The 14,058-nt window shown below is 37.1% G+C and overlaps 1 protein-coding gene across 2 annotated transcripts in view; it reads right to left on the bottom strand.

Annotated features, from left to right (window-relative positions):
• LOC145987661 (uncharacterized) overlaps positions 1–14,058 on the bottom strand; it is a 457,555-nt gene that overhangs the window by 344,801 nt on the left and 98,696 nt on the right. For both annotated transcript variants that reach the window (XM_083122178.1, XM_083122179.1), the window contains exon 2: positions 7,708–7,752. In XM_083122178.1, coding sequence (XP_082978304.1) covers positions 7,708–7,752 — 45 coding nt within the window. The remainder of the gene's footprint in view (positions 1–7,707; positions 7,753–14,058) is intronic.

Below are 14,058 nucleotides of genomic sequence, written 5' to 3'. Positions count from 1 at the left end.
CATACAAATTCACATGTTTACGTTCTGTTTGAAATACTGCAAGGCAGATATAAATTTCGATAGTTTAGCCTTATTCCAATTTTAAACGTATGGTCCATAAAGGAAATTGGAACTTCCCATTAAATATGTATTTTCCAATTTATCATCACATCACAGATCACCATCCTATCATCTAGTCTGTGAGTGCGGAATTCTTCTATTAAACTTTCAATAATGTTCATTTTGATACTGATTTGTAAGTATTATCTTCAATCTAAAACAACAATGGTGGTGGTGGTGTGGTTTAATTTAACATCTTACTCATAGTTTTCAAGCTTTTGAAACATGTGTCGCCTCAATGGCGTAAATCCGTCCGTTGAAACAAAAATGCACAAAGTCTGTCCCACAGAGCAAATATGTGTAAGTGCATCGTCGAGGAGATGCAGGAAAGTGCATCAAAAACTCATAAATTGATGTATTAAAGTACAGAAATACTCACTGGAATCGGGATATGTGTGTCCCATTTTCTTGTTGCTAACCGTACGACGAGCAAGCACAGTATGATGTTAAAACATGATCTCCGTGCATTACTCTGGACCACAAATAATGTTCGCCTCTGTACAGACTACTTACTGCTCTTTGCTTATCTTCCCAAGTTCTCCATTCCATTCTCCTTATCATAGTCGTTTTGTTCTCTTTCTGCATCATCTTCTTATCTATCCAAGTTCTCAATCCTCGTTGTGCTTGTTTCGGTACATTTTCTCAAAGCTTGCTCGCTAAGAGACGGGTGAAACAAAGTATGCGATACAACTTCTCTTGTAATGTGACTCCAGTTATCCCCCACCAAGATATTAAGGCCAGCATGACTGAATGGGCCCTGCATCCGAGGTCACCAGATCGCGCATCTTGTATTAGTCAAACCAGCTGAATGCATTCCGTGGAGAACTGGGCGAGAAGTTTACTATGAAAAACTGAGTTCAGTTCAATAGGCGGAGTTGGACAGCCTATTGGACAGCCGTTCCTTTTTCCTTCTTAAGTGAACAACCCTTTTATTTTATTTTTTATTTTTTATTTTATTTTCAATAATGAACTCAACAGGCTGGCGCCCAGTTAGAGAGTTCAGAGATACAGGTTTTCATACATGCTTCAGTGACTGTTATTTGATATTGTATTCATTACACAGTTTTTAAATTAAATATATGGCATAGAGAACAAATCAATTTTTTTGTTACGCTTTTCTAAGGCATTGTAGAGAATACTCATTCTCCAGATAGGGGATTTCTTGACAATGTTTGTTCGCGCTCTATTCACAAAAAAGGTTTGATGATTGGGTCGCGTCTTATTGTTAGGAACGCGTAATTTAAATTGTGAGATCCAATGAGGAGAGCGAAGTTTTCCATTATATATTTTCCAGAGCAGCAGCAGGTCGCGCACTGTCCTTCGATCGTCAAGCCTGTGCATTCGGAGCTCCTCTATTAGATTACTGTACGAATCAAATTTGGGATAAATACCTTCAAGTTTATACTTCATATAACGTAACATCTTTGATTGTACTCGCTCTATTTTTGTAGTGTGTACTATACTGTCAGTGTTCCATACAACAGACCCGAATTCAAGTTTTGAACGCACTAATGAGTAATATAATACCTTAAGTGTTTGGGTGTCTCGAAAGTCTCTGCCCATTCTAATAATGAACCCGATAAGTTTGTAAGCGTTGCCTATTACTTTGTTAATATGGTGAGTGAAAGCTTAGAGTCAAAATATATTCCTAGGTCCTTTGCTGTTTCAATTTTTTTTAGATTGGTATTATTAAGTTTATATTGAAAATTTAAGATCGTTCTTTGTTTAGAATAAGTAACGGAATAGCATTTTGCTGCATTAAGAGAAAGACCGTCGCGCAAGCACCACGCACTCAACCTATTTATGTCTTGTTGTAGACACACACAGTCTTCAATATTTTTTATTCTTTGAAAGAATTTCAGGTCGTCTGCAAATAACAGTTTTCTAGAATTAATCAAATGTTCCGGTAAGTCGTTGATTAATAGAAGAAAGAGAAGAGGTCCTATGTTGGACCCTTGAGGTACTCCGGAACGTACTAGAAATTCGCTGGATGCGTGGCCTTTATACGAGACATATTGTTTTCTATTCATTAAATATGACGCCATAAGTTTCCTGAGGGGAAGGGAAAAGTTGAAAGTGCCCAATTTACTTAGTAGTACATCATGATTTACGGTGTCAAAGGCTTTGGAAAAATCAGTGTATATTACATCCACCTGCCCCCCATCATCTAACACCCTGCTTATATAATGCAGTTTCTCGCCAAGGTTTGTTTCTATTGAGCAGTTGGGCAGAAAGCCATGCTGGAATTCAGATAAAGTTTCTTTGACATGGTTATATATGTGGCAATATAAGATTTGCTCAAATATTTTAGCAGGGACAGATAAAAGAGCTATAGGACGATGGTTTTTATGTTTCTGTTCTCCGAGGATTTCGGTACTGGACATACAGCAGTAACTTTCCACCGTTCGGGAAACTGCGTGGAAGATAATATCGCATTGTAGATAACAAAGAGTGGAATTTTTAAAATGTCTACACATGCTTTGAAGATGTAGGGTTGGATTTTGTCTGGCCCCGCCGACTTCTTTGGCTTTAATTTTTTTACAGCTGCTTCAATTTCAGACATACTGATCATCTGAATGTTGAGTGAATCTAGCGTTTTGCACTCTGTGTGCCCCGCCATGATCTCGAGATTATACTTTGCCGTATTGTTTGCGTACACAGATTGAAAGTATTTCGCAAATTCATCAACGACGGTATTCAGGTTTAATATGGGTTCATTGTTTGAAGAAACTGGAAACTGTTTGTTTTGCCTGTTGCGATTTATGTACGACCAGAAAAGTGACGGGTCACTTTGAATATTGATGGGTTCAAACTTTTTTTCTCGTTCGGAAAATCACACACGCTCCGCGATTTTCCCTGACCATTCCTTCTGTTCCTACTTTGTTTCTTGTTTCCTATCTCTTCGTATTTATATGTTTTCAAGAAATCCCACACCCTTTTCAGTGCCGTAGTCCCGAATATTTTCAGAGGGTATACGCTACGTTTCGTGAAACTTTAGATAGGAACCATATTTTCATTAACTTTGGATTATGTTCCCTTTAAATATATGACTAAAATCACTTAACATGTCATTGATTGTAGAATAGTGATGATGATGACGATATATCCATACTTAGAATAAAAATAGGTTTAGCTAAGATATTCTTAAAATAAAAAAAATATGAAACAAGTATTTTAATGATTGCAGTATACGCATTGAAGCTATACGCTATTCAGTAAGGTTAACCAGAGTATACGGGGTGAGCCGTCGTATACGCTCAACAAAATCCCTACCCCTTTTTGGGGAAAATATTTAAAAATGAAAATGAAAGATTTATTGCATAGTTTAATTATTTTAATATCCTCTTCCCGTTATTGTTAATAATAAATAAAAAGTAAAATTAAAATAATACAAAACTACATAAAAAGTGTTTCTTGGCCAAGGGGCTTCGCCACCAGTTCTTAGTTCATAGATTAGAGAAAACAGCCCAAATTTTTACAAAACCTTTCAAATGTACTTTGTTATCCTCCATGCCCATCCAAATCTTTGACAGCCTTCGAGTGGCCCAGCCATACCAGAAAGCCTGGCCCGCCACTGTCTCGCTATACAGTAAGTTATTAGCTTTTATGGAACTAATATTTAAATTCATTTCATATTTCCTGGTGTTTTGGAACATCTGAAAAGAGTTCATCAACTCCTTCATCTGGTGCAAGGTTTTAATGTGTGAATAACGAGAAGCCGTTTCCTAGCTTACTCCATACCCTTTACTTATATTGCACAACTTGAGTACGGGACATCTTGCAGTTTTGAGTACTTCGATGAAATACCGGCGATTGTTTACCTCTGGATGTCTGGGGCCTCCCCGATGGCGTAGTGATTACGTCATCACCTTGTAATCAAGGGGTTGCGAGTTCGATAGCCGGTAGAGGCACATACTAGTTCGGATCCCACTTTGAACTGTAGGCCCAGTCCCGATTAACCTTACTGTGTATAAAATGGACTTAAAACACCAACTCAACTCAAGCCTCGGCCAATTCAATTCAAAATTAAAAAATCATCTTCTGGAGTCTATTTACCAGTACTGAAAACAGGGAAATAAAACTAAACCTTCGTGTAAACTTGTAGGACCAACACGCAGCGACTTTTTCTGTAATTTGAATATGTTTCTTGTGTGTGTTTTACGTGCATTTTTTACTTTTCTTAGTGTGTACGTATTTTTTTCTGTTTTCTTGCGTGTTTTTCTCTTATTTTTCTTGTGTGTGTTTTTTTTTTGGTATCTTAATGTTCTTAGTTTTTATATATTTCATTATTTGGTATCTTAAGGTTTTTGGTTCTTATATATTTCACAAACAGTTAGCTATAAAAATCAATTTATAAAATGTAAAATAGAGATGGTTAAGTGGAAGAAAAGGCTTGTGCCTTAACCTCGCCATCCAAAACAAGGAATAAATAAATAAATAAGTTATTTGCATCGTGAATAAGTTTACATTTGGGAAATATTTGTGTCAATGTATTTCAGTTTCTGTTTGAAGTCCACTTTATGCATAAATAGGCTAATCGGGATTGGATATATAGTTTAAAGTGGGGTCCGAACCATTAGTCCCATCTAGTTCGTTACACCGTTTGACTCTCTATGCACTCACGTGTCTAGTTCCTTACAAAGTGTAACACTGGCTAGTTTACTTCTTTGATTTGGTGTGATTTGGTTCTGCACCGTTTGCACTACGTTCCTGAGCGGTGCACAGTGTGGTGTGTGGTCATTGGGTGCGTGGTAACTAATCAAATAGACATTTAAAGCAGCACTTGAACCGCGCTATTCGTCTACTCGGTTGAACGTAATTTCTTTGCACCAGATTCACACCGGGATACACCTAGACTACACCTAGTGTCAAAAAGCGAACTAGAGTCCACCGGGTATCGAACCCGGGACCCTTCGATTACAAGGTGATGACGTAATCACTACGCCATCAGGGAGGCAATATTTGCGTCACAAATGTGACTATTATGTCTGGGATTCCATTTTTGAGGGGGCAAGGGGGTGCTGCCTCCTTGCTCAAACAGTATCTACTGGCAAGGAAGCGAAATACTTAATCACGAGCAACTTTTCATCCATAAAAATACTCACTGTAACATTTGGCAACTATGTGCATATAAATCTTATAATTTCATTATTTAATTTCACTTCATTATTATTATTATATTTTTCATTGTTTCAGATTATTGGATATATATGTATATGTACTAAAACAAAATCAACAAATATTAGATATCTATGTTCAACAATTTATAGGTAAATCTGTTTTTCTTTTTCATTATCTATACATATACGCGTATATACCTATATATTTAATTGTTCTTATTTGTATTGATATGTAATCCTTTTCATGTTTTTATTTTTTTATATTTCTCAATGCATACTCTTCATTCCATTGTATTAATCTCCCAGACAAGGGTATGTTATAAGAACGGCCCTAGAGGCCGAAACATGCCCGCTCCAATAAAGGCGATTTTATTATTATTATTATTATTATTATTATTATTATTATTATTATTATTGACTAGAGAACATCGCCATCGGTCCTTTACTTTACGGGTCTCACTTATCGCACAACACTTGAGCAACCTTATGTTCTGACGTCGTGGGAGAAGGCTTTTCAATTATAGGCTAAATGCCTACGTTGTTCTAAACTAAACTGAACTAAACAGCTATGTTTAGTTCTCTTAGCCTAAATAATAATTTTTCATTGTATTTATGCTAATGGAACCTAATAATGGAACCTAACCTAACCTCGTAGGAATTCCTCGTCTGACGTCAGAACACAAGGTAGCAAAACTGTTGTGCGGAGAGGAAGGCCCTTACTGTTTACACCCTCCACGTAACAGAAGCAAAACATGGATTCATACAGAATTTAATTATCACGCAGAAAGGCTTAGTTTCCCCTACAAGCAAACTTTGTATTCTCTCAGAAGCTTGCGGTTGCTGAAAACTTTGTCAACGCAAAGCAGCCCGAGGAGGCTCAACGACCAAGCAGGAGACGTTATCCGAATCCCGGAAGCCTCTGTAATGTGACACGGCGGTGACAAGCTTCAGCTCCGAGGAAACTGATACATAAGCGAACGCCTACGTTTCTTGGCTTGAAGGAAAAGAGGGAGTGGGAAGAAAGTTTCCGCCCCCGAAAGCGATTAAAATGATGAATGAGTGTCAAAATGCAGTGCGTGACTCGATTTTGCAAACTTTGAGTTTCGAATATCGCATTTCCAGTTTCTGTGTGTGGTGTGCGATGAATTTGAGCTGCAACTGATCGCAAGTTTTAAATTTCCTTCGTTTTAAATTGCTTCATCTTTATTTACACAAATTTATTTGTTCACGATCTGAAATTTCAAGCGAATCTCACTAGACTACGTCCCAGGAGTCTCTGGGGCAACGCCAAGCATAACGGAAGAGAAGGGGAGAAAGCGAGTAGGCAGTGCACGCTGGTAGCTGCAGCCACATGGATCCCTCCATGCAATCCTTTTCATTGGTCGAGCCCTCTCGAGTCACGACTTGCGCAGATTTAGCTTCGTTCGCTAGCTCCACAAACTCCTGGGACAGCGTATACATTCTATTGTACAGTGGGATCCATAAGTATTGCTCAGAAATTGCCCATGACTATTATCGTTGGCTTCTATGTTGATCATACGTATTTTTAAGGACTGCATTTTTACGTATAATGGTTCAGAGGTTGTAAGGAGATTATTTGGAGTTGGACAATTTGCTGGGTAATACTTACAGGTCCCACTGTACGTACACAACATATCAACTTCAACCAAAAAAGAACTATAAAGGCTGACTGTTAATTTACATCTCACTGAAACATACATACCCCAAAATACTCTGTCTGCGTGGAACTAATATGGCGGATTTAAAATGGCGGCCAGTAAATTACACTGGAGAAACACTGGTGTTAAAGCGACAAGAGGTTTACGCCACATTATGGTCAACGTTCAACCTCACTGGTGTTACAATTTTTTTCATTGTAACAATTTATCTGTGTTAAAATAACACACTATCAAGGCCCTATCGAATCCCGACTTGCGCAAAACAAAGGCTATTGTAAGATAGGCGAATATTCGTCCGAATATTGTGCAAGTTATGTGAAACATTTATCTTTACAAGTATAATAAACTTGTAATGAAAACTCATTCTTCAGTTAACTGTATACCAATGATTGATTAATTGATTAATGAACTATGTTAATTTAGATCGCATTCCCAGGCCAGGATTCAAACTCAGGATACCTGACGTTGTAGCGCGCTGTGCTAACCACTCCGCCACGGATGTCGGCTTAACTATATACCAAATTAGGTTTAGCTGTTGAAAAGATTGATGATGCTAATGTTATATCCTACCCCTACAAGAGTGGACTAATATGCATTTCATCAATAATATAATTTTGCTCAAATTATTATCCTTTGGATAGCTTAGTTATGGTTCGAACATAGTTGTTCTCGCTTTATACAAGGTGGCTCTTATTTTCATTCTTGATTAATTCATATTGTGCAGTTAATAATTGCATTGGATCACTGATTGAACGTTAACAAAGATGCATCCACTCGAAATGTTCCGTACGAAAATATTTTTTCCTTACCTTTTGCCCATTCTGGTTCGCTGCGAGGACCACGTTCGATCAAACCTGAAACAAAAGAAAACAATTCATTAATTCTTGACAATTGCTTTAATGTGCAGAAATTAGTAATTACAGGGTGTCTGCCAAAATAACAAATCCAAAATTCTTAATTTTTTCATGACTTTTTTCCTTTTTATTAACAAACATTTAATCGGTCCCTACTTGGGTATAGTTGGAAATTAAGACAAGAGATACATATTTTTATTCAATGAAAAAACCCGTACCACAAGACCGGTTAAGATGAAAACTGAAGCTGTACTTTAACACTAGATTTAGGCATTAAAATTAATGCTTTAGACTTCATCCTGGATGGGGATACAAAACTTCACTCACACAAGAATGTAATTTGTAAGAAACAAAGTGAAGAAATCTTAACCACAACTCCATAAAATTTTATCAAATCCCAGTGTAGGCATATACAAATGTAAATTCACTAAACTGTAAAAAAAATAGCAAAAATTATTGACAACAGGCATCATTTCTTAACTTTGTCTTGACTTTCTCTTGACTGAAAGACACCCTGTTAGCAAATTTGTAATTAATATTACATACTCTCTTGGACAGTACAAATTCCAAAGCACCAGAGACACCAACAGGATATGCTAAGCGTGCACAAGATATTCTAAACCTTTTCCAGTGGACATTGAATGTTAAGATATTGCAGTGACTATCAGTATTAAGTTACGTTGAATGAAAATCGAATCAACTTTCCTTTGACATTACAGACGCCTGGTGTGATTTGTAGGCAAATATTGATTAATTTCAAGCACGGTAAGGATATGAGGTGTCAGGCAATGGCGTACACAGAGAGAGCTAATGGGGCTACAGCTCCTCCAGAAATTTCGAGAAAATCAAAATGTTAAAATGAACAGAGTATAAAACTCGGGAAACCTCAAAATAACCCCGATTATTTTCACCTTGGAACAACTTTTAAAACAAATGTTAAAAATGGTAATTTGAAAGTATTTTATAATTTACCTCTTCCTACCTAGAATGCAGGTATGGGATATCTCCTTTAAAAAAAAAAAAATACTGCGTACGTTAGGGGTGTCAAAGCACTTTACATCCCATCATCCATCTGGAGTAATCGGTGGGAAACTACTAAGTCGCCATGGTCACAGGATTTCATACGACTTCTCAAATACAAGTCTCAAAAACTCAACCAGTCGACGAAAATGCATGTTCCGGTGCAGGGTTTCCCTAAATTCCTTCCCACATTTAAATTCACTATAACTTTGTAACAAAAAGAGATATTTCAGTGGAATAAAGTTTGTACTGCATTCTTTAAAGTTTTACCTGGCAACATTGAGCGTTGACAAGATCACTTGACTGCGAGCAATCAGGTGATTTCAAGATGGCGTCGTTTTCTTACTTTCATAACAATTGAGGCAAATAATGAAATATTAAAATTCGTTTAATATTCAATTAATTTTATGTGGGCTCCGGTGATTCCCCCCACACCCCGTAGTGGTGGTTCAGTTAGATAAGGTTTTCATTTCTTTACCAGTCATTACTGAACTCAGTAATTTCACTAAACACATTGCACCCTACCGCTTCGAACAGAGTAGCATTAGAATAGAATAGAATAGAAAAGTATATTTTTTTTTACTAGAGCGAGGTTCAGCCTTAGGCTGCTCTACCACCTAACACTGGTAATTAAAAGTTACAATACTTATATTTATAACACAAAAGTCAAATATATTTATATATATATATATATATATATATATATATATACATAACATGAATGAATTTGACACAAATGAAAAATACTAACACGCGCACGTGTACATACTCGCCTTCCAAAACTTATGGGCGATTCTCTGTGATGCACGGGTCATACGTATATGGTTAAATGATATGGTGTGTTGGTTAATTGATATTGCACTGATCTATCAGATTCAGTGTTTTACTACTGGGTGGTTGCTTATCATATACCAGGAAGTAAAATCCTTTCTCAAATTAATTCAAAATTGAATTATAAAACTGTGTGAATCACGGGACTGAGAAAAACATGTGAAAAACACATAGTTTTTATTAAATGATTATCTCTGTGATATGAAGTTCCATGGTACCATATTTAGACACAGTTTGCTATAGACTTTGTACTACAATATGCAATGAACAGCATTTTTATATTTATAAAAACATTCTTCAATTTTTTTTTTCTTGTGTGATGCACGGGACATTTAATATATGATTCACGGAACCAGTGGCGGCGATAGGGGGGCAGTTGCCCCCCACTTTTCGCCACTTTTGCCCCCGCACTCTGCTAAACCTTATCTACAAAGGGAAATATAATGCCTTTGCCCCCCCCCGACCCCGGTTTTGAAACCCAATCGCCGCCACTGCACGGTACATATCTCTCCCTTATCTTGTAACTCCACTGCAGGTAATGTCTGGCTCCATAAACTCTCCCAAAAGGTGGCAACACTTCATTAAAAACATCTCAAGGACAAACGATTTGGTATTTTTAACCTATGAAAAAGGTAACTTTATAATACAGGATGTTCCAAAAGTCCCTTTACCATTATAATCAAACAATACTCTGAAAGCACATGGAATAGAGCAGGGCGTTTTATATATATGTGTGTGTGTATATATATATATATATATATATAGTTGTCATTGTGTTCTAGGCGCGTTCTTCTTAATGGAGGACTGATTGCAGGAAAAATTTACTGCGATATGCTTGAACAGTACCTACTGTTGCTTGCCTTGTTGGTGTATGAAGCAATTGTTTCAAAATCAGAGATCATGCCCGATATTGATGAATTCAAAAATAGACATATGGCCTTGTTTTTGCAAGAACTTTGTTGTAAATGCAGAAAAACATTCAACTGGAATGTCTTGCAACTTCACATGAGAAGCCAGTAGTGGATGGAATTGGGGGACAAGCAAAATCACTTGTTCGTACTCATGTAATGAGTAAAAGTAAATCTGCGCCAATTGTACAGACTGCTTCAGATTTTTCAGAACTAATTACAAATCTCATGAACAAAACTAAAGTCATTTTGATAAATAAAGAAACAATTTCACGAGAGAGGAGTTGGGATGATGCTCAGGCAATTTCAGCCATGAAAATCAGTATGTAACATAAAAGCTATTCCAGGTGGAGGTTTATATCCCTTGAGAATGCTCTAACTCCTGAATTAGAAATTCATGGGAATTCAAGTTTAGGCTATAGTATGGATGAGTGAGTCATCAACTCTATCCCGGCGAAGTTACGAGAAAGGTTGGTGATGAATATGAGATATCCGTAATGGTGAAAGCTGGTAATACCAACCATTGGATGTGGCCTTTGATAACTGATAAGTTATGGTACCCAAACAGGCAAATTATATATAGCTAGGTGTGTGTATGTGTGTATATATATATATATATATATATATATATATATATACACACATATATATACAAATATATAAAAAATACACCTCCTCTCCTAGTCAATTCCAGAGGACAGTTCAAGTTTCAAGATGTTATGCTTTGAAGTGTGATGCAGGGTGCGAAATCCCGGAGAGGACAGGGGGGGATTCCCCCAACGATCTTGTCATGAAATCCCCCCACCAAACTCTTCCGGGAGGCGGAGAGTTTTTGTTTTAACAACAAACATAAACTATTAGTTTGGGATTCGAATATACCTGACTGGAATAATATTGTAAACATACAAACAGTACGGACAACAAAGAGCCTCATCTCTAAAGAGTAAGGACACTGAACACAGCAATCCCCAGAACACAGAAATTAGACCGACTTGTTATTTCTTCTCTCATCGCCTTTCGTTAGCAACCGCGAAGTAATAAATATATTAATAAATCACATAATAGCATTTATATGTGGATTTTATACAGGAAACTATTATCTTCTTAAGGTCTCTTAATTTTTGTGTCCCCCCTTAGGCAAATCACTGTTCATAGTGTTACGTTTTGGCCGTTCGCCGGCTGCGCTTCGCTCTCTCGATCAAGGCTCCCCTTGGCGACCTCTCGTCACCCGGGGACTGCTGGCGTTTCTGATTACATAGCATTTTATTTCCGGCTCGTGACAATAGCATCAGTAGTACATTAAAATCTTCAATTTGCAATTACACTTTGAATGAAGGACAGTCGATATAATATGTTGTATATTTTGTAATATAATTATTTAATAATTGACACATATTTCATAACATTATATATATATATATAGTGTGTGTGTGTGTGTGTCTGTCTGTCTGTCTTTCTGTCTGTTCATTCCCCTCCCCCCACCAATCTACAAAGATTTCGCACCCTGGTGTGATTCACGGGACACAAACTATTTGCGCTGGTGTTTTAGTGGCTTGTATGAAATTGTAATAATTACATTTCCAGTATATATATGAAAGTATATTTCAGTTTGGAAATGTTTTTCTATGAAAAATCTTGTTTCACAAGAAAAAGTTAATATTTTGCGTGATGCACGCGACAAGGCTGCAGAGTACTTTAAAAATGCCGGTTTTGCAGTTTATAATAACACTAATTCCCGTATTTCCCTATTCAATATGCAGCTAAGTAACCCAATATTTGATAAATAGAACTAATTCAAATATGTTAATTATAAATATATCTATAAAAATGTATCCGCGCCTGACATAAAGTTTCTGAATTTTTCAATTGTAAAATGATTTTCAACTTTACATTTTTTTTAAATATATATTTTCAAAATATTTACTTGTTTTTTATTTGTTTTTCATGATGATTTGTATTGTAGGAACTAAATATCTTGAATAAAAAATTAATATTAAAACTTCGTTATTTGATATCATGGTTTCACTTTTCAGAAAATTGCCCTTATACACAATTTGAAATATTCGTTGTCAGGTAAGTGTTCGCAAAATGCAGGGTTTTATTTTGTTCTTGTTGTTTTCAAGTAAACCAAGCCTGTCACAACCTCTCCAGATATCCTGAATAACTGTTGGGAAGAGTACCATTTCAATTATATCACTTAAGTTTCACGTTAGTTTCTATCTACAAAGTTAGTGAAGTTTGACTTCAATCTTGAGGAGGAGCATGTCCTTTTCTCGTTTTCTCTGCTATAATCCACCAACTTTGCTTTGAAATTCAAACAGCAGAAGCAAAGCATACTTACTTCTTGCATTAATCTTGGAAAGGGAAAAGAGGGAGGGACGACTTGAGCACAGACGTCCGCCTCTGTTGTCATGACAACGTCCTGAATATCTGTTTACGTCATGAGGTTATTGGTGGGGAATTATGTGCCAGTGAACGATGCTTTCAAAGTCCTCACGGAGCGCATAAAGCTGTGAATCGCAGAAGGATGAATCTTCAAAAAGGAAAGTTCAATCTATGCTAGTATACAGACGTGGAGATCTCTTTATATCCATGGCAACGAGTGGAATCCCTGCATGCTTCAAACAAGATTACAAGGCGTGCTATAGATGATAGTCGGTTCTCCCTATTCAATTGGTAAAGTGTTGAATAAATGTTATATTTGCACCTTTGCGTGGATAGAAAGTAAAGTATTTTTGAAACAAGCTCACCGCAGGATGCAACGTAGGTCTATCATTCAAAGTGGAATGCCTAGAAATCCCGTACGGGAACTTTCAGACCAAAGCGACACATGGCACATGTCACTTGGAAACGAAACTAACTCTCTAGCATTCTTAAATCCGAAGGTTTATGGCTGCAGCAACACAAGCCTTCCATCTGTCCCTATCCTGGGCAAGATCAATCCAATTTTTTCCATCCTTACCGATTTCCTTTTGGTCCGCCTCAGCATTATCCCTCCATCTTCGTCTTGGCCTTCCTACAGGTCTCTTACCATCAGGTTTCCCAACAAGAATCCTGTGAACTCTTCTTCCTCTCCCATTCGTGGCCCATGGCCTGCCCACCTAAGTCATCTTCATTTAATTATTCTAATAATATCTGGATATGAATGCATATTATGCAGTTCTAAATTATGTAACCTTCTCCACTCACCTGTCCCGTCATCCCTTTTGAAAACCAACGTTCAAAAATAAATGAAACTTATCTTACCGAAGTGACGCGACAAGCTGCATGTGTCGCTCGTCGCTTGGACTGGATATATTTTTCAATATCGTACATCGTGTCTTCTAGGTCTATTGGTAGCGCATGTGTAGTGGATGCTTTTCTACTTGTCTTTTTAGTGTAAAAACCACGTGTCGCATGTCACTTCTCAGCTGACCTCCGTGGAGCAGTCGTTAGCACAGCGGTCCCGGGTTCGAATCACGGTCTGGGTAAGTATGTTCTTTGTGAGCATTCATTCATCAGTTTCATCATATCATCACTCATCTTACTTATAAAGTAAGAACAAATG

This window comes from Lepisma saccharinum, chromosome 5, assembly GCF_977018435.1.
Source record: "Lepisma saccharinum chromosome 5, izLepSacc3.1, whole genome shotgun sequence".
Classification (NCBI taxonomy): domain Eukaryota; kingdom Metazoa; phylum Arthropoda; class Insecta; order Zygentoma; family Lepismatidae; genus Lepisma; species Lepisma saccharinum.
The sequence above is the reverse complement of the archived record's forward strand: the minus strand, read 5'-3'. Positions and strand labels throughout refer to the sequence as shown.